Source organism: Sinocyclocheilus anshuiensis, unplaced genomic scaffold (assembly GCF_001515605.1).
Source record: "Sinocyclocheilus anshuiensis isolate Anshui unplaced genomic scaffold, SAMN03320099.WGS_v1.1 scaffold2285, whole genome shotgun sequence".
In the NCBI taxonomy this organism is placed as follows: Eukaryota; Metazoa; Chordata; class Actinopteri; order Cypriniformes; family Cyprinidae; genus Sinocyclocheilus; species Sinocyclocheilus anshuiensis.
In genome coordinates, this window is record NW_015552762.1 from 291,907 (window position 1) to 313,967 (window position 22,061).

At 33.2% G+C, this 22,061-nt stretch overlaps 1 protein-coding gene across 1 annotated transcript in view; it reads left to right on the top strand.

The window, feature by feature from the left end:
• LOC107667882 (bone morphogenetic protein receptor type-1B-like) overlaps positions 1-21,227 on the top strand; it is a 40,996-nt gene extending 19,769 nt beyond the window's left edge. Inside the window, exons 2-11 of the mRNA XM_016459613.1 lie at positions 4,489-4,639; positions 4,720-4,819; positions 5,742-5,844; positions 7,871-7,967; positions 8,728-8,866; positions 10,061-10,253; positions 14,390-14,687; positions 16,891-17,066; positions 18,782-18,912; positions 20,716-21,227. Of these exons, the coding sequence (XP_016315099.1) occupies positions 4,489-4,639; positions 4,720-4,819; positions 5,742-5,844; positions 7,871-7,967; positions 8,728-8,866; positions 10,061-10,253; positions 14,390-14,687; positions 16,891-17,066; positions 18,782-18,912; positions 20,716-20,841 (1,514 nt within the window). The 3' untranslated portion in view covers positions 20,842-21,227. The remainder of the gene's footprint in view (positions 1-4,488; positions 4,640-4,719; positions 4,820-5,741; positions 5,845-7,870; positions 7,968-8,727; positions 8,867-10,060; positions 10,254-14,389; positions 14,688-16,890; positions 17,067-18,781; positions 18,913-20,715) is intronic.
• The last annotated feature ends 834 nt before the right edge of the window (positions 21,228-22,061 follow it).

Here is a 22,061-nt window from a genome sequence, read left to right on the forward strand (position 1 = left end):
TGAGAGTAAAAGATGGGGACATTGTTGTTTATTTACTTAGCATTGAGTCTCTTCAACTAGGTGACAATGTAGCATTAAATCACCATTCAACAGACTCAAGCCACCACCGCACTGCCGTCTATTGGACTGCAGAAAGATACTAACTTTTCAATCTGCTATGTTCCTGACTGTACTGACAAACTATGCTGACACACCGTGTCCACGCTGCAACAGGACTCGACAAAGCAACCGTTGAAAATCATTTGAACTTTGTGTCAGCACGTCATAAATAGAACGAGGCATCAGTTTACTGCATCCAGTGTAGACAACATTACTGATTATAATGGGTTCTATTCTACACTGGATGCGAGCGGCACGGCGTGACAAAATACAATAGAAATCTATTGTATTTTGTCGCGCCACGCAATGTGATGTGATCGATGTGATAAGCATGAGTTCTGGGCCGCAGTGTGGTCAGTGTCCTGACATTTTATCCTGCCCGTCAGATTGTCCTACCAGGGTTTACTTCTTTACTACACACATCCATGGCCTTTTTCTCATGCTGAACAACAATATTTATTGTATCTGCATTACTGTAAGGTTAGGTTTAGGGTTGGGGTAGGTGTTATCTTTAATAAAACACAATCTAATAGGTAGAAAAAATTATTTATTGTTGGTTTCCTGTAGCTGTATCCCTTCTAGCTACAACCACGAATATAACACATAATTACTGTATTTGCATTACTGTAAGGGTAGGTTTAGGGTTGTGGTAGGTGTAGACATTAATAAACCATAATTTTACAGGTAGCATTTTTTGTTGTCGAATTGTACTACCCACTGTTTTAATGGGCGGTAGCAAAATCTAACAGGGTAGCACAAATCGACAGAACACCGGTATAAACACCAGCATTGACTGAGTGGCCACGATCAGCTCCGGTGGCTGTAACACAGGCCGTAACACATGCGCAGATCAGCTCTCTCTAACGTCACTGAATCTGCTGTTAAAAATGAACCATCCATTCATCATATCATCATGCAGAACTAAGAATTAGAATCATTGTAATGAGACGATCAAATAAAGGTGCGGGTGGGTGGTGGGCGGCGGGCAGATAATTTGAAGCAGTGGACTCGGGTGAAGTTTGAGCTCATCCGCCCATCTCTACATTACACTGACCTGGGTCGCCAGTAGCAAACAATGGAGCGCGCTCTGCTGGACAAACTAAGTAAGTACACCATTCAGAAGCATTTAATCGGCGTTATATGTTCGGCTCATATCGGCCGATAATATCGGCAAAACAATATATCGGTCAGGCTCTAATTATTATTATTTTGGTTGCTTTTTTTAGTTTTAGTTTTTTGTTTATATTTGGCATGAAAATTATGTATGTATATGTGTTTGTGTGTGTATGCACATTTCCATAGCATCAAAACAACATAACAATAATATATATATATATATATATATATATATACATACAGTGGAGATCAAAATTAGAGAACAATATATAAATACTTGACTTTTTTCTGCAATATTGTTAATCTTCATCACTCAAAATTTGAAGGAATATTAGCTGTGGGTATACCACAGTTCTACTAACATGTTTTACAAAATAACCAGAGAATGTCAACAAAAAACATTATTTTGTGGAAAACACAGTGATCAAAATTAGAGAACAGTAACCACTGTAGCACGAAAGATTACAATACAGAAAGATTAAAAACAAAAGATTTTTTTGAAAGTCGGAGCGTCGTGGTTTTCACTTGCTCCAAGAGCGCTTCACTGCCGGTCCATCACGAGAACAATTAATGCCAACAGCCCATAATATAACTGCTTTTTATCAAGAATTCACACATTAAACATCATTAGCTAGCTTGACAGATATGTGGATCACTCAAATCAGAAAGAAGGTGAAGGTTATAATGACTTCGATGGATCAGTACGGGTGGTTATATCTCAAGCATGTTTGTTTGTAGCATGCGGATACTCAATATTGATTGGGTGAATTCAAGTTTTAAACAGTTTATTGTACAGGTAGTTAATCTCCCTCTAAACTAATGTGCTGCTACATTGCTGCAAGCGTGCACAGCACACAAGCTCGCATATAACATACAGGTTGCGTGCACATAGAAACATTCAGGAGTGCCGAAAATGATTGTCAACGCTGTCCTGTGATTTATCAGCTTAAAACGGAAAACTTATAGCATATTCTGTCTGTTTCTGAAATAACTACAACCCTCAGCTTCACCATAGTAGAGAGACGCTGCACAGACAAGTGAGATAAACTGTCATTTAATATTGACTTGGGCTAATTGCAATGTTCCAATAAATCATGTTAAAACTATTCTTCTAATATTGTGTATTTATTTTTCGTTTAAAATAATTTCTGAACAGAACTTTGTGATATTTCAAAACATACTGAAATACTTTAGCTGCAAATTTGGTCATGGAACGAAGGCGGAGCGGCATTTCTGATCAGTGGAGCGGGAAATGCTGAACTGGAGCGGGGTGACTATTGAATGCTTGGAGTGCGGAGGGGAAATTGTTGCCGCTTCACTCCGCTCACATACTCTAGCACTGAACTCCCAAGCAATTCCAGCTGCAGTGTTGAACCGATTCCCCATTGAGAGTCTCCGCATTATCCTGTCTTCTCGTGCACTTGTCTTATGTGGATGACCAGCCTTTTTGGGGGACTTGAATGAATTAGTGTCATTTGGAATTGGACAGATTTGGAATGACCAGCTTCTCTTGCAGTGGCTGAAAGTGTCATCCCATTGGCCTTCATTTGGCCATCTTGCAATCTCAGTGAAAATTGGAGGAATGCTGCCAGTTAAATAGGGTTTGTCATTTAATTATGGAAATTAGCACCAGGTGCCAGATTAACACCAAATAACTTGGTGGTAATCTGTAAGTGTTCTCTAATTTTGATCAGAGTTCTTTATCAAATCACGTATTTAAGTTTTTTATACTGTGCTTTAGAATACAATTAATTTATGAAATATGCTTTAAAAACTGCCCTTCTGCTCCTAACTTCAAATAGGACTAAGCAGCGACCTTGAAATTGAGTAAACTGTAGGTTTGTATACACACACACACACACTCTCTCTCTCTCTCGGTTGTCCATCGAAGCCGATGACGACGTCCACGCCTTTATCGGTGAGATCTTTGATGGCTAAACAGTCCTATCCTGGACCCACACACTCGATTACAGGTGGGGCATATGTATGTAATGGTAGTAGTAATGGCAGTGGTGGCAGCCATGGCTGTATTTCTCCTGGCTCGCTTCTGCTGTCTTCTGATTGTCCTCTCCATCTCCAGCGTATGAACCCCATCTCTACACAGCTTTTGCCAGATGGTACGGTCAGCAGCAACATCCTCCAGGTCCTCGGGTCTGATCTTACACTTCTTCAAGATGTTCTTCATCTGATCCTTATATCGCTTCTTCGGCCCCCCAGCTGAACGTCGACCATGATGTAGCTGGCCGTATAGCACTCTGCGGGGCAGTCGACATGGGGGCATCCTTATCACGTGCCCCAACCACTGCAGCTGGCGCTGGGTGATCATGGCCTCAATACTTCTACAGTTGGTCTTTTTAAGTATTTCAGTGTGAGGCACACGATCACGCCAGGTAACTCCCAGAATGCGCTGAAGGCAGCTTATATGGAAGTGCTCTAGGGACCTGATGCGACAGCTGTAGGTTACCCAAGCTTCACAGCTATAGAGCAGGGTAGTAACACAGACCGCTTGGTATACGGCGACCTTTGTGGAGGGATGAAGATTCTTGTTATGAAAGACACACACACACACACACACACACACACACATATATATGAGAAAACTTCTCATGGTATATATATATATAATATTGAGAACCATGAGAAGTTTTCTCAAATTAGGGCTGTATTTTAATTGTTTAATGAGTATTGTGATTGAATACTGACTGTGGTGTAATAATCATTTGTATATTTGTATTTTTGTAGTTTTATTTCTTTGATCAAAGAATCTCGATTGTTCAATTAAACTTTTTTAATTTAAAAAAATGTTTTACACAAACAAATCAATATTACTTTTAGCGAGTCTATCATTGATGCTTACCTGCTCACAAGTTCAGCAGCCATTCAGAGTGTTTGAGAAGCCCTTCTTTAAACAAACTTCTCAAATAACCTCTTCATATCGCTCCAAAACAAGTGACAGACTGTCCAAACTTCATTTCCATCTTTTTGTTTAATTTATAAAATGTCTCGGGGTGCAAATATTTGAAGATGAAAGAGTGAGAATGATGTGATATTTGCAGCCATATTTCCCCAGGTGCCATAAATTTCATACTTCAAAGCTGTGTGTTTTGATCCTGAGAGTCTGGAAATCTGTAGTAATTATTCAGTTTTATTCAGCTCTGTAAACAATAAGGAATGAAATAAAGCACATTTTTGAGTTGGATAAATGTTGTGTGAGTTTCTGACAGATACTACAGGATGATAACTGACCCATTTTCTCTTTCTCTTCCTCTCCAGCTAATGTTCTGGACACCATGCTGCTGAGGAATTCTGGGAAGGTGGAAGAACGTCGGGAGACAGGAAGTGATGTGCCGGCTCTACCTCAGCGCTTCCTGTGGTGTTATTGTTACCATCACTGTCCGGAGGACTCCACTAATAACACATGCAGGTATCAGGACACATCCCGCCTCACTTACGTACACTTGCACACATACTTTACATGGCATTACATGTGTGTTGTGTGTTCAGGACGGATGGTTACTGCTTCACCATAGTGGAGGAAGAGGGTGGAGCGGCTGTGGTGACGTCAGGCTGTCTGGGTCTGGTCGGATCAGAGTTTCAGTGCAGAGTGAGTCATAAACTGCTCTAGTTTCCTAAATAAACCACTTAAGTGTTAGTGCATCAGTCCTCAAGCACAGACGAAACAAAAGCCTTATGTAACACCCTGTTCTGTTGAAATTTCTATTCATCAAGGAATCCACAGAAATATGAAGCAGGACAACTGTGTTCAGCATTAACGATAATAATAAATGTTTCTTAAGCAGCAAATCAGCATATTAGAATGATTTCTGAAGGATCATGTGACACTGAAGACTGGAGTAATGATGCTGAAAATTCAGCTTTGATCACAGGAATAAATTACATTTTAAAGTATATTCAAATAGAATTCAAATTCAAATTTTAAATTGTAATAATATTTCACATTATTACTGTTTTTCCTGTATTATTTGATCAAATAAATATAGCCTTGATGAGCAGAAGAGACTTATTTCAAAAACCCCAAACCAAAAATCCAAACCCCAAACCCAAAGATCACCATAAAAGTAGTTTTATTTTGAGTGAACTATTGCCTTACACTCTCCTGTATCTTAACATAAAACAATTTAAAATCAAAATCAATCATATTTACTTTCATAATACATGCCCCTGCTCTTATTGTGCAACAATTGTTTGTTAAAATGTTTTTTTTTCCTTCTGCCAAAGCCACGTGGACAATGAAGAATGATATTAATTAATTTTTATTTTATATATATATTTTTTTTATTTTTATTTTATTCTATATATATTTTATATAGCTTATTTTTCCCCATTTTGAGTCCCGTCCTTACAGTACATTTCCTGATGCTGAACATTCGCTTAGAAACGTATTTTGAAATGTCACACTACAAAAGTTCAATGAGTTGCATATAGTGTTTCAGTGTCATTGTGTCTGTTACTGATCACCTGAGATAACTGATGTGTTAGTATAGTGTGTGTTTGTGTGTGTTTAGGACACGGGGAACTCTAAACAGCGGCGAGCGCTCGAGTGCTGCACAGATCAGGACTACTGTAACAGAGACCTACATCCAACACTGCCTCCCCTACGAACACCCAGTGAGTGCACACACACACACACACACACACACACACACACACAACCATCTGCCAGTCTAATCACAGATTCACTTAAATTTACTAAAATGTGAAGTTATTTTGTGGTGTTTGTGTAGGTAAGCATCATTATTACTATTGTCAATAATTCGGCTGAGCGATTTTAACTTCTAACTCTAAGTTGAACCATTTAGCAGAAACATAGTGACATTCTAAAAACCTCTCAGAATTATGGTGGCTGAGAGAGCTCAATGCATTGCAAATGAAAAAAACACATGCAAATAGAAAAGGCACCAGCAAATTAAGAAAACATCTTCATCAGTTTGACAACACATGCACTGCAAAAACTCACAATACAACCAAATACAGAATGGTTGTATTGTGCATACATGTATCTGCATACATAAATGGTAAAAAAAAAAAAGATAATGGTAAATGCCAAAAGCATCATTACTACACTTTTACTATAATAAAAACATGGTTAATTTTTGTAAGGGTTGTTGGGTTCCCCTTGAAACATTTCCGTTGTGGTCTGTGCTACTTGCAATGCTTTTCTGTATTTGGTCACGTTGTGCGTATTTGCAGCGCGTTTCTGTATTTGGTTGTGTTGTGAGTCTTTGCAGCACGTGTGTTGTCAAACTGATGAAGATGTTTTCTTAATTTGCTGGTGCTTTTTCTATTTGCATGGGTTTTCTTAAGTTGCAGCGCATTGAGCTCTCTCGGCCACTGTACAGAATACCTTAGCAACCACATAGCAACATTCTTACAACCACTCAAAACACCTTAGCAACTAAATTACAACGCCTTGGCAGCAACCCAGTACACCACTGCAACTGCAGATCAATGTGCTAAAATCCACTCAAAATACCTTAGAAACTACATAACAAAGCCTTGGCAACAGGGTTATTATTGTTAACTCAAACTATGAAAAATAGTTTTGTTAATTGAAATAAAGCTGAAGTAAAAAATAATATAAAATGTAAGATGAAAAATTTAAACTAAATGAAAAATGTGAAATTAACTGCACAAAAATTACAAACTGGAAATAAAAAACTAAGACTGAAATTAAAATAAATGAAGCCTTAAAAAATAACATAATAATAATGATAATACTACTAATAATAATGAGTAATAAAAAAATTACTAAAACTGAATTAACTAAAAATTAAAATAAAAACTGAATATAGAAATTAAATCTAACTCAAAATATTAAAACTATAATAGTATATTAGTATATAATAATAGGCAAGGCAAGTTTATTTATATAGCACATTTCATACACAATGGTAATTCAAAGTGCTTTACATAAAAGAAAAGAAAAAAATAATCACAACAATAAAACAAGGAATTTAAAAACTTTGAAAATGATTTAAAAAATTGATTTAAGAGGTTTAAAATGAATTTAAGAAAGCGATTATACATAAAATATAGTGCAATCAGTTCGGACATCGCACAGTGCTCATTCAATAAATGCACAGCTTAAGTATTTGTTCAGCTGATTAAAGACTACCTTTTCAATAATCTAGTCTGGATTACTATAGACTAACTCAAAAACATACTGAAGTGAATAATAATAATAAAAAAAAACATTATTTAACCTAGTATTTTCCTTTGGGCAACATTCCTAGAAAAAATGTGTGATTTGTTCCCAAAAGTATATATAGGTTAGAAACTCTCACACACCTGTAGGGTTTATTGTGGCTGTCATGATACAACTCCCCTCAATCAACACAGCAGAATAGAAGCTTCTCTGTCCGTCACACACACACACACACACACACACACACACCCTCACACCTGTGCTGTAGCTCTGATTTCAGCAACACACACACACACACACACCCTCACACCTGTGCTGTAGCTCTGATTTCAGCATCACACACACACACAGCTCCTGAAGGAAGTGTTCATAGAGCCAAGTCAGTGTGATGATGTAAGAGTTGTGTGTTAACCGTCGGCTCTTTGACATGTAATAATACGTACGTGTGTGTGTGTGTGTGTGTGTGTGTGTGTGTGTGTGTGTGTGCAGGTTACGTGGTGGGAGACATTCATCATATTGCTCTGCTCATCTCAGTGACCGTCTGTAGCTTCATCCTCACTTTCATCATCATCTTCTGTTACTTCAGGTGTGTAAGTTACCAAACAAACACAAACAAACACAGACTTCAGTTTCTTAAATAAAGCTACTTAAAGGGATAGTTCACCTCAAAATTAAGATTTTGTCACCATTTACTTTCCCTCAAGTTATTCCAAACTTGTATGAGTTTCTTTCACTTACACAGCACTTACATCAAAACCTTACAGTTTTATTCCTATTCAGAAGGTTTTACAAAGGGGTTTGTTTGTATATAATTTTCCTTATTTTATGCAACATTTTATTCTTAAAAACATGGTGACTTCTTTGATGAAAAGAGGTATACAAAATAAGTCAATATATCTAATAAGTCAACAAAACCTGGCTTTATCCAATGTTCAGTTTTCTGTTCTGGAAGTGTTTTCAAATGAGTGTTTATTTAATTAGATATTGCCTCATAGCATTACATGGCAAACGTAACATTTCAGAACACTTGTAATTCATAAATGATTGCAATTCTTAATGTAATCATTCAACTAAGGAAGCATGGTGGCATCAGTTAATTTTTAACCTTTTCACTTGGGAAGTTCTTGCCTTAAAATGACTATGAACTTTTGGTCAGCATGAACTACAGTGTCTGGTTATATGAGACCAGATTAACCCTTATTCTAAACTTTAGTCGGCCACATTATTATAATGATCTTTGTTTTTTAATGTAGCTGTTTTTTTTTTATCATTGTGACTGAAATATAAATCCCCAGGACTTTTGGTCATGTTAGTCTGGTGTTGAAGTGGTCTGTGTGGTGTTTCAGGTATAAGCGTCACGAGTTAGTCCCGCGCTACAGCCTCGGCCTGCATCCGGACGAGACGTTCATTCCTCCGGGAGAATCCCTGCGGGATCTCATAGAGCAGTCCCAGAGCTCCGGCTCAGGGTCAGGACTCCCCCTGCTGGTGAGATCACACACTGCACACAGTCACAGATCACATGAAATCAGCGTCTGCATAGAGCCCTGTGATTTCTGTGATGCAGAAAACACGGATGGAATCATGGAATCCATTAAAAAAAAAGGAATTTACTGTATAATGTGGAATGTCATGGAATTTTGGATGAATAGATCAAAAGTAGGACTGTACAATTAATCAAATCAAAACATGAACTAGTATCTGTGATTATTAAACTGCAAAAAGACTACTATTTAATATGAAGTCAGTGTGTCTCAGAGTGAATGAGTGGTGCAATTAATACACACAGCAAAATCTTCATTACAACCCACCAAAATAAAAGTTTGGTCTAATTTGAGGAAATGATGAAAGAAATGTATTGCAATTGTACAGTATAATGTACTGTATTTCAAAGTAGTATTAGTAGTAGTACTAATAATAATAATGATGATGATGATGAAATGTAATAAAACATTGTTTTTTAAGAAATATCACAAAATATCACAATTTTTCATCTCTGTTTTCATTTAAAAAGTAAAACTTTTTGGTGCAAAAAATAAAAAGAAATGTTAATTGCAACTGCAATGTTAGTTGCAAATTGTTAGTTGACATGCAGTTGCAAAGTTACTTATTGTTAGTAGAATGTCTAAGGTGGACTATGGAAATAAAGTGTAGCTATTAAAAGTTGTATGCACTCATTTGATTAACACACAATTCAGAAAATGAAAAGACAACACTGAATCTGAAAAATGTCATAATTAGACATTTGTTTGTTTATTATTAAAATGTTCTTAAACCATTAAAACAAAATCCAGAAAATTACAACGTAAAATGTTAAAATTAATACAATTGTATTACTATTATTAAGTTATTAAATTGTTAAACTAGCCATAAAACTACAAAGTTTTATGAATTTAATTAATTAGACATGCTTTTTTATTATTTAAATTTAATTAAACCATTGAAACAAAATTACAATGGAAAACACAGAATTCGGGGAAGAAATAAAATATAAATATAAAATATATATTTTATTTTATTATAAAAAAAAAATGAGAAAAAATAAAACAGATTTCATATTGCCCCATTCATCCTGTTTTCTTAATAAACGTCACTGCTCTTACTGTGTATGATCAATCACTTCATGTTACTTCATCTATCGATCTATCTGACTGTATAGAATGTGTATGTCTGTGTCTGTAGGTGCAGCGCACTATAGCCAAGCAGATCCAGATGGTGACACAGATCGGGAAGGGCCGTTATGGAGAGGTGTGGATGGGGAGATGGAGGGGAGAGAAAGTAGCTGTGAAAGTCTTTTTCACCACAGAGGAGGCCAGCTGGTTCAGAGAGACAGAGATATATCAGACTGTGCTCATGAGACATGAGAATATACTGGGTGAGACTTTCTCTCTCAAACACAAACACCCTTAAATCCACATGCTACTATTATACGATTAATGTAGCAAATATACAGAATATTATTAGGAAAGGTAGTGCTTGCCAAGCTAAAGCAACTCATAATGTAAAGTTATTCAACTACACTCTTGAAAAAGTAGTTAGGTGCACTAATAAAAATATTAAATTTCACTGAAGCTATTAAGGGGACAGTACGTGTATAATTAGGGTGAATAAAGGAACTCGTTATTTTTTTTATTGCTGTTCGATGCCAAATGAGTCAGTGCTTCATAACAGTAGATGTTTAAATATCTCCACTGCACTATATATATTCTAATGTAATTTAACAAAGGTCTTTCAATAAAATAAAGTGTCTTGTCAGTTTAACTACTTAGGTCAAGGATGGGCCAAAAAAAAACATTAGGACTATATTCATGCAATAATTGCTAATCTTTTTGTTCTTCCAGAACAGGGATTCCCAGACCTTTTTGTCAGTCGAACCTCTTTGACATAAAATATTTACTTGGAGTAGATAATTTTTTCAGTAATTTAACAACACATTTACATGACACACAGGTAAACAGATAAAATGTTTAATATTTTTAGTGTTTTATTTTAAAGGGGTCCTATTATGCTCTTTTACAAAGTCTTGATTTGGTAACACTTTCTATGAAGCCCATATTTATAATACATTATAAGGGTATTCTTAATGCATTATAATGAATGCATAATGCATTATAAAAAAACTTATAATATGTTATATCAACTCATGAATAATCATAACAACAGTTATAATACATCATAATACTTGCGTATTTGTGGTTATAAGTTTAAGAGTATGATTATTTATAACACACAATGAACACCATATTAAATCATGACTTTGTTTATTTAAGATCTGCACAGTATCTTACTACAGCTTGTGAGTGGTTAGATGTTGAGTGTTTCCTGTGGAGCTAATGTTAATTAATTGATGTGAGCTTTATACTCCAACTGAAAATAAAGCAATGTTTTATATGGTTACATTTTATTTTGATGGTCCCCTTAATCAATCGACTATAAGCAACTTTGCAACTACATGCCAACGAAAAAAACAGCGTTTCAGGCGGTCGCGCACTCGCCCCTCCCCACCCCCCAACCATTCGAATTTCTTATAGGCGGGAATTATTTTTAATGATATTCTAATGGGCCGCTTTGTGATATCACAAAGCCCGGAAAACAAACGCTGTAGTTGACTAAAATTAAAAAAGTGAAAAAACATAATAGGACCCCTTTAATAGTATTTACAGGGTGTCCGCGGGTCCTTAAAAGGTCTTAAAATGTCTTAAATAACGTTTTCCTAATAAAAGGCCTTAAAAAGTCTTAAATTCAGATTCGATGGGTATTAAATATTTTTGGTCACATTACCGCCAAAATATCTTCCGTCTGTTGGCGCCAATGGCCTCGTGGGCAGCGCGCCGACATGTAGCGCCTTTGCGCTTCGGGCGTCCCGAGTTCGAGTCCCGGCTCGTGGACCTTTCCCGATCCCACCCCCATCTCTCTCTCACCCACTTCACTTCCTGTCGACCTACTGTCCTATCTAAATAAAAGGCATAAAAAAAACGCCAAACGCCTTTGCGCTTCGGGCGTCCCGAGTTCGAGTCCCAGCTTGTGGACCTTTCCTGATCCCACCCCCCTCTCTCTCACACCCACTTCGCTTCCTGTCGACCTACTGTCCTATCTAAATAAAAAAAAAAAAAAAAAAAAAAAAATCTTCAGTCTGACGGAACTAATGACTTACAATCATTGGACAGACCGAACTCACTGAAGATTATTTTTTTCTCCCCTGCGGTATTACTGCATCAGAGAGAATCGCAGTAGCAGAATACAGGTCGAACTACCTTCTTAATGTTCTCAATAATAATAATAATAATATAGGTCGAGCTACAGCTGATCAGCCTTCTAGCTAGTTTAAAATGTTTTTTTTTTTTTTTACTTGCCCGACCGGACAAATAGCCTGATTAAACATGTGTCAAAAGAAAAAAAAACCAGCGAAGCGATTGATAATGGATAGTGTCGTGTATCAAGGTCGCGCTGTTGAGGCTCACTCTGTTTGTGTCTTTGTGAGAGACTTCAGCACACATAAAGAAACTCAGAAGAAACAGGTAAAAATTCAAAATGTTTAGTTTATTCATAACATGATATAGTTAAGTAACATACAACAAGTGAGCTATTTTGCAGAATATTCTCACGACGAAAAAAACGACATTCAAAACACCTACAGAGTGCACGCATGCATTACGTGAAGTCTAGTGCGCTCTTTTACTGCATGATTCAGTCTATTAAAATACATTCAGAATGATCTCACAAATTCAAGACATGGGGGCAGAAAATGTATATTATACCACTTCATATAGTTAATCAATTTCACATGAAGAGTGCCATTTTTGCCAAAAATTACCATGATTACAAATGTGATATTGATTTTTTTTTACAACAGTTCACTAAACTAGAAGTTAATTAAGAGACTTACGTTTTAGACACCATATTGCATGATTTCGACAACAAAAATAATTCCAAACACAGCCACAGCACTTTTGGGCGTCTCTGAGCAACATGATGGTGTTTCATTCCTGAATTAATCAACCATTTAAATGATTCGGTTCAGTCGCAATGACTCACTTATTAACAGTGACTTGCTGCCACCTACTGGCGGTTTTAATTTCACATTTAAAGTCCCACTGTAGTCAAATATTTTATCCCTTAAAACTTATCTTTGATCATCAAAATGACATATTTAAATGTTTTTTCTTGTGAAAATAATTTTTTATATTACGCAGCGCCTGAAAATAGTCCCCAGCTAGGTAACTTCCAATAAACCTATTTTCAGGCGCTGCATAATATCATTGCGCCTGCTGCACCCATGGTACGGCAGCAAAGTTCCTTGATTATTACGCCGGAATGAGAGTATAGTTCCTAGCCATATCGGACTAGAAAATCGCAACTTTTCATTTTCATTTCAAGAATCCTGAAAAAAGTATCGCAGTTTCCAAAAAAATATTTGGCAGCACAACTGTTGCCAAGATTAATAATTCTAATAATAAATCAGCATATTAGAATGATTTCTGAAGATCACGTGACACTTTATACTGGAGTAATGATGATGGAAATTCAGCGCTGCATCACAGAAATAAATTATATTTTAAAGTATATTAAAACAGAAATCCAATATTAGAAATTGAAATAATATCTCACAATATTACAGTTTTTTCTGTATTTTTGATCAAATAAATACAGCCTTGATGAGCAGAAGAGACTACATTAAAAAACATAAAAAATCTTACTGATCCCAAACTTTTGAACGGCAGTGTATATATATATACTGTATATATATATATATTTATATATGCACACACAGAATAAATTATATATCATTTTAAACAACATTTTTCTTATTATTAATTATTATACAGTTTTATATGCTCATATTAACTGAGACTATATGATTTGTTAGTCTGCAAGACTATTTATTAGAACTACAAGAAAAGAAAAAAAATTGTGCAAAACCTTCCCTTTGTCAATGTTAAACTAAAACCTCAACATGTCCATGTTATTTGTCAACTGCTCAGTTAACTAAATATTTTAGACACGGGGACTTCTGGGAAAGCGTTTGAGTGATCACTCAAATTAAAGTGAGTTTAGTTCATTAAAACGAACCATCCAAAATAAATAATTTCACTTTCATTAATCGCTGCTTGAGGACATTCAGTGAGAGTGTGTTCGATCACTCGGCTGTAAAGCTCCGCACACAATACAAAGTGATGCAGCAAGCAGAAGTATTGCATCTTTTCATGCTGTTCCACTGATTGTTAGAAAAAATAGCAATGCTGTTTTCAAAACAGCAGAGCTGCTGTCACGCAACTGAAAAATGTAGTTACATTAGCAGCCCATCTACTGTTATTGAATTACTCCCACTGGTGAACATGTAGTCGGTAATTACAGGAAAATGAACCATGTTAAAATGCACGATTGAACCGTCTTGATTAGTAGTCATTTCAGATTAATTAGCTGATATCAGATTAATTATTACGTTAAATTAAGCACAGCCTTGCTCCGAGTATATTTAGCCTCGTGCACTAATTTGAACTCTCTCTCCAGGGTTCATAGCGGCCGATATTAAAGGCACAGGCTCATGGACTCAGCTCTACCTCATCACCGACTACCATGAGAACGGCTCTCTGTACGACTATCTCAAATGCACCACCCTGGACAGCCGGGCCATGCTGAGACTGGCGTACTCGTCCGTCTCCGGCCTCTGCCACCTTCACACGGAAATCTTTGGCACGCAGGGCAAACCGGCCATCTCTCACAGAGACCTGAAGAGCAAGAACATCCTGGTGAAGAGGAACGGCGCCTGCTGCATCGCTGACCTCGGCCTGGCCGTCAAGTTCATCAGGTCAGACTTCAGCTGCTTTGCTTTACTTGTCTTTGAGTTTAACTTGCTAATTATTGTAGGCAGCAGTATTACCAACCAGTTAAAAAAAAAGTCATTTCAAATATTCAATTAAGTGATCACTCAGAAGTCCGTCTGGCATTTTCTTTCTTTCTTTCTTTCTTTCTTTCTTTCTTTCTTTCTGTAGCAAGTGTAAGTAAAATTTTAAAATGAATGCTATTATTTAGTACACAATCTTAGCTGATTGTCACTATTTTCAATTTGGCTGTATAAATAATTGTTTAAAATATTTAGTTTAGTTTTATTGGTTACTATTTAGTGTAAATATATGTGCATATTGAGTTGAATTATGTCTCTGTGATTAAGGTCCTCATAGTTTTTTTGTTATTAATTATCAGATACATACTTCTGATTATTAAATACTGTTAAATTCAGTTAAATACTGTTCTGTAATTACAACATTACATATACAGTATATCAGTGTTGTTATTGTTAACTAAAACTATTAAAATTGTTTTCATTATTTTACATTGACTTTGTTATCTATATTAATATTAATATTTTATTTTATTGCAGCTTAAAAAAAAAAAAAAAGAAAAAAGTTGCCCTGGCAGTTAACTGAAATAAAAGTAAGTTGATGTACTCAAATTACTAAAACTGAAATATAAATTAATTAAAGTTGAATAGAACTATATAAAAAAAAAATATGACGAGTGACAAAAGGGCAAAAACAAAACCGCAAAAATGTTACATGAAAACTGAAAATATAAAAATAAAAGCTAATTAAAATTAATAAAAAATAAATCCTACAATCGTATATATAAATAATAAAAAATAACACAGATTAATTTAGATTTATTCTTTTATCAGACCTAAAAAATCTTTGTTATTAATGATCAAATACATACTGCTTTGATAATTAAATATTTTTCTATAATACTGTTTTATAATCTATAAATACATACCACTAGTGTATATATATATATATATATATATTATCAGTGTTGTTATTGTTAACTAAAACTAAAACTATAAAAAAAAAATAGTTTTCATTATTTGTAATGAAGCTTTTCATCTGTAGTAATATTTATATTTTATTTCAGCTTACATTAAAACTTAAAAATAAAAAAATGTTTCCTTGGCAATTAACTGAAATAAAAGAGGTTTAAGTTGAAGTAGTAAGATTACTAAAACTGAAATGAAAATAAATTGATGAAAACTGAAAATCTAAAAATAAAAGCTAATTCAAATTAATATACTACAATCGTATATATAAATAATACAAAAATAACACAGATTAATTTAGATTTATTCTTTTATCAGACCTAAAAATCTTTATTAATGATCAAATACATACTGCTTTGATAATTAAATATTTTTCTATAATACTGTTTTATAATCTATAAATGCATACCACTAGTATATATATATATATATATATATATATATATTATTTTGAGCTCATTTAAAATTCTAAACAACAACAACAAAAAACCTTCTTTGTTTATATTTTGATTATTTATAAACTTTTATTAAAGAAATGTGTAAAATGTTGCTCATCAGAATCATGGGTTCGATCGAAAAATGTAGGCCTGTATGTTAAATGCAGTGCAGTTTTCTCTGGATAAAAGTAGCCTATGTAAATGTAAGAGCACTTGAGCAGATCAGATAAGATCAAATGAATGAATAGTAGGCTAATAATAATAATAATAATAATAATAATGATGATGATAATAACCAAAAAAAAATAAAAAATGAATGTGTTATTTTCTTTCCTTTTAGTAAGTGTGCATTAAACGATTCAAAGGTTATCAGAATTAAAAGTTAAATCTGTCATTGCAGCTTTTTGAAGTGCGAATTTTGTTTGTTGTTACATTTTCGTCAGTTATTTTATCGGTTATTACATCAGATAAATAGAAGCACAGTAAAATTACATTTATTTGAATGCATTTGTGAGAGGACACGCCACTGACCCACGGCTCTCTAACCATTAGGCCACGACTGCCCCCTTACATTGCCCCTTACATATCTTCAGTGTAGTTGATTAGTAAATTGTAGTGTAGCTAACTACTTTTTCAAAAGGGTATTTTGACTCGAGCTTGGTAAAGTGCACTTTCAAAGTAGCATCATCACGTTTTTGAAAATGATGTGAAGAATATATGCTGATGAAATGAGGATTGAAACACTGTTGTGTCTCATCAAACAGCGACACTAATGAAGTGGACATCCCGCTGAACACACGCGTGGGCACCAAACGCTTCATGGCTCCTGAAGTTCTGGACGAGACTCTGAACAGGAACCATTTTCAGTCCTACATCATGGCCGACATGTACAGCTTCGGTCTCATTCTGTGGGAGATCGGCCGCCGGTGTGTGTCTGGAGGTACAGCTCTGCCTTTAATACAACACAACATCAGCTTGGTCTCAGTTCTTTCTCTGAACATTCCTTAATGGATGTATCACTCAGATCATTTAGTCTTGGAAAAATGTTAAAAACGTTTATATTTGCAGTCTAATATTTATAGACATTTACATTCAGATTTCCTTTAACCTGTTAATATGTGGTGGATCACTGATGACTCCATTTTTTAAAATATATTTACTATGTTTTTAATATTTATATTTGAAGAAAATTAATGTCTTTATTTAATATTGACTAAATATTTATTTAATATTTATTATATTACATGTATATTTGATATATTTGTTATATTAACGTTAATAGTTATTTCATATTAACTAAACTATGTATCATTATAAAGTTAATTTATAAATTATAAATATTATAATATATTTTAATAGTTGTATTTAAAGAAAAGTAATGTCTTAATATTGACTAAATATTTTGTTATATTTATTATATTAAATTTATATTTTTATATAATATTTATTATGTTTACTTTCATATTTATTTAATATTGACTAGACTATGCTTCATTATAAAGTTAATTTATAATTTATAAATATATTTTATAATAAATTATAAATATATAATAGTGATAATTTCTTAGTTTTTGTCAGGTTAAATGTATATTTTTATATAATATTTATTATGTTTACTTTAATATTTATTTAATATTGACTAAACTATGCTTCATTATACAGTTCATTTATAATTTATAAATATTATAAATTAATATATATTGTAATAGTTATATTTAAAGAAAAGTAATATCTTTATTTAATAATGACTAAATAATAGTTGTATTTAAAGAAAAGTAATGTCTTAATACTGACTAAATATTTATTTAATATTTATTATATATATATTTTATATATTTGTTATATTAACTTTAATATTTATTTAATATTAACTAAACTATGTATCATTATAAAGTTAATTTATAAATTATAAATATTATAATATATTTTAATAGTTGTATTTAAAGAAAAGTAATGTCTTAATATTGACTAAATATTTTGTTATATTTATTATATTAAATTTATATTTTTATATAATATTTATTATGTTTACTTTCATATTTATTTAATATTGACTAGACTATGCTTCATTATAAAGTTAATTTATAATTTATAAATATATTTTATAATAAATTATAAATATATAATAGTGATAATTTCTTAGTTTTTGTCAGGTGTTAAGCAAAATGAAAAAATCTCCATTTGCTCTCCATTCATTTGTTTGTATCAATGTTATTTTAGTATAACTGAGATACTATTGCAGTTTTTCTTAATAGTTTGAATTCTTTTTTATTTTTATATTTACATTTTTCATTTTAATTTTAGTTAAACTTTTTCTAATTGTTTTTGTATGTCTATATTAGTTTTTATTTCAGTTTTAGTTATCTTAGTACATCAGTATAAAAATGTTGCATTTGAATTGGAGAAATGTTGCATTGGCGACTAGCTGAAATAAAATGTTTACTTTCAAATATTTTGTTTCAGATAACAAAAGGTTTTCATGGTTATGGGTTTAGTTTAATTAACAGTAACAACCCTGGTTTGTATAAAACATTTTTTTTAAACGTTTGTATAATGAATGTGTTGTATAATAGGTCCACTTGTGATCTGAAAGAGATCTGATTCATGTTTGTTTTTTCTGTCTGTGCATTGATTGCTATCCGGATGTTTCCACAGGTATCGTAGAGGACTATCAGCTGCCGTATCATGATCACGTTCCTAATGACCCGTCATATGAAGACATGCGAGAGGTGGTCTGTATTAAGAGAATACGGCCGTCTTTCCCCAACCGCTGGAGCAGTGATGAGGTGAACACACATCTACTCTCGTGGTCTAAAGCACAAAAACACACAGACATTACATTTGAACCTTTTTGCCTTAGTCGTAATTATTGATAAAAATGTCAATATTTCATCACATCATATTTATTCATTTGAGTCCTTTTTAATGAAATTTTACAAATTTTTACAACAATTTTTTAGCTGATAAAACTAGGGTTATTATAGTTAACTAAATCCAAAACCATAAAAACATTTTACTTGAAATAAAAGGCTAACTAAAAAAAAAAACTGTAAACTTTTTTCTTCAGCTCAGTGTAATTTTAGTATCATTGAGGTATTATTATAGTTTTTATGAATAATTTGAATTAGTTTTTTAAATATATATTTTCTTTTTTCATTTTAATTTGAAGGTTTTTCTATTTTTGTTGTTTGTTTTTAATTTTTAAATTTTTTTTTTTATAAAATATGGTTTTTATTCATTTTATTTCAGTCAATGATTAATTTATTTCAAATGTATTTCAAGCAGTTTTTATTGTTTATTTTTAGTCGAATATAATAACCCTTGCCAAGGCAACATTTCCCTTTTTTCATTTAATATATATTTATAATTTATATCAAATAAGTAAACCTACAAACTGAAATAAAAATTAATAAAAACTATAGACATATTAAAGGGGTCATATGATGCTAAAAAGAACATTATTTGGTGTATTTGGTGTAATGAAATGTGTTTATGCGGTTTAAAGTTAAAAAAACACATTATTTTACAATACTACAGCGAGAATAAAAGTTACGCCTTCTTTCTTTGCGTGAACATTTGGGCGGCGTTATGCAAATCTTCCCACATAGTGAGGTAGATATGTGGGGGCGTGTTAGAACGAGCCGTTTTAGGTAGGTGTGGTTGACTCTTAACTTTTATAAAGAATATCTCTTTGGATTTGAGACTTTAGTCTTTGCAACTTTACAGATCTTCTTTATGCACCAAGAGCTTGTAACACTCCAAAGAGAAAGGAAAAATTGAAATCGCATCATATGACCCCTTTAAAAAAATTAAATAAAAATGACAAAAACAACAAAATTAGTTCAACTAAAATGAAAAAGGATAATATAAAAATAAAAATAAAAAAAAAAAAAAGAGTAAAAATTTTAAAATTGAATATAAGCAATTCAAAATATTACTAAAAACTATAATAGTATGTCAAGGATACTAAAATAACACTGGCGAGAACATTTAGAAATCTGAAAATGTTCAGCGGACATTTATTTGTGGATTATTTTATAGATCAAACTATAACAGATCAAACTTTCAAATGTAACATTAGCAAAGTGGTTCAGTTTACTGGTGTTTATGCTAACATACTACATTGAAAAAAGAAAATGTGTTGAATTAACATGATTTAATTATGTAAATCAGTTTCACATGAATAAATTAAGTTATAGCAACATTTGTTTAGTTCAATAATTCTTAGTCATAATTTGTTTATGTGCCTTCAACATTGCTATTTTTAAGTGGCCCAGTTAAATAGTTTACATGGTTCACTGACATAACATATTACTGAATTATAAGCTTGTACTAGTAAGATAAGTGTTAGCTTGCAATAGCATATACTGTATTAATAATGTAATACATCTAGCCCACGTTAGAGGATTATGTTAATGGTAAGCAAAGAAATCGAGTTTAGAAGAGAAACAATTTACAAATAATATTTTTTTTCTTGTCTAGTTTTTTTTCTCATCATATTTTTGACAATTTTAATAATAAAATCATGCCATTTTTTCCATCTCGTTGTCGAAGAGATTTGTTTGATGTGGTTTCCGTTGTGTTGTCAGTGTTTGAGGCAGTTGGGGAAGCTCATGACGGAGTGCTGGGCTCATAATCCGGCCTCTCGTCTCACCGCCCTGCGGGTTAAAAAGACACTGGCCAAGATGTCAGAGTCCCAGGACATTAAAGTCTGATGAAAGACCAACAGCACTGACACTAACTGCCTGACGTGGGTTCAAACGGAGACGAACCTCCCAGAGATCTCGTGTGGTCAGAGCTGATGGTGGCACGTCTTCACTGTATGAGGACCAGTGGGACGAAGCAGGACCTCAGCGAGCGAGATAACATGCCTGCCGTCCACGACTCGTATGTCTTTTCACAGTCTGTTCAGCTCATGCATGACAATGGTTTTGGATCATATCAGATTTGTGTTGTCAGTCACTCAACAACTTGCAACAAGTGTGATGGTTGAAGTCATGATAGCTGCGGTTTCCCACATTCTCTGGTGGGCTGTGCCTTATTTATTGTGTAAATAGATGAAAATGAATGGCGCATCAATGTACTTGAATAAATGTTCTAATAACACTGAATGTTCTGTTTTGTTTTTTTTTTAATTTGACAATTACTGTGATGCAAAACCTTTTTGAATGAAGCAAGTTTTTTTTTTTTTTCAAAAAACCTTCACATTTCAGAATGAACCATATATTTTACTTTGTTCAGAAAACAAGCTAAATAGTTACGTTATATCAATTACATGGTTACATAAACAGTTGCATTGTGCAAATGCTTATTCTGATCTGGTTTTCAGACAATATAGTCTATTCAAATATGATACTATTCAAAATTATGAGATGTCATTTAAGTAAAAAATATATACTTTTTCATTTTTTTTAATGGAAATCCCAGCATAACCACAAATTAAACACAAATTTGCTTATTTGATAAGACAGAAAGCAGAATCCAAAATATGTCTATTTATATATATATCTAGTCTATTTGTATTAAACTACTCAAAATTATAAATTAGATATAAATTAATATATACATTATAGTATATATTTTATATTCTTTGCCAGAAATAAACCAGTGTTTTCTACACCATCTCATTGGATGGACAAAAATACATTAAAATAAAATATAGTCCAAATGTACAACCTAAGAAAACATTGTTTTTTTTTTTTTTTCCAACAATACTTTAACATTAACCCATTTACTTCCTGGATCGCTCAGTGAAACAAACAGCAAGCCTCTTCTAAAAACATTTTTAGAAAAATTTATGAGATAAATTGCCTTAAAAAATGTAACCTTTTGTAACTCTTTTGGTTACCATGGTAAATGTTTAAGACAGTCACATTTTTGATTATTCAAGGTTAAGCTATTAAAAAAGATGCAAGGAATCTCCAGGAAGGTCAAA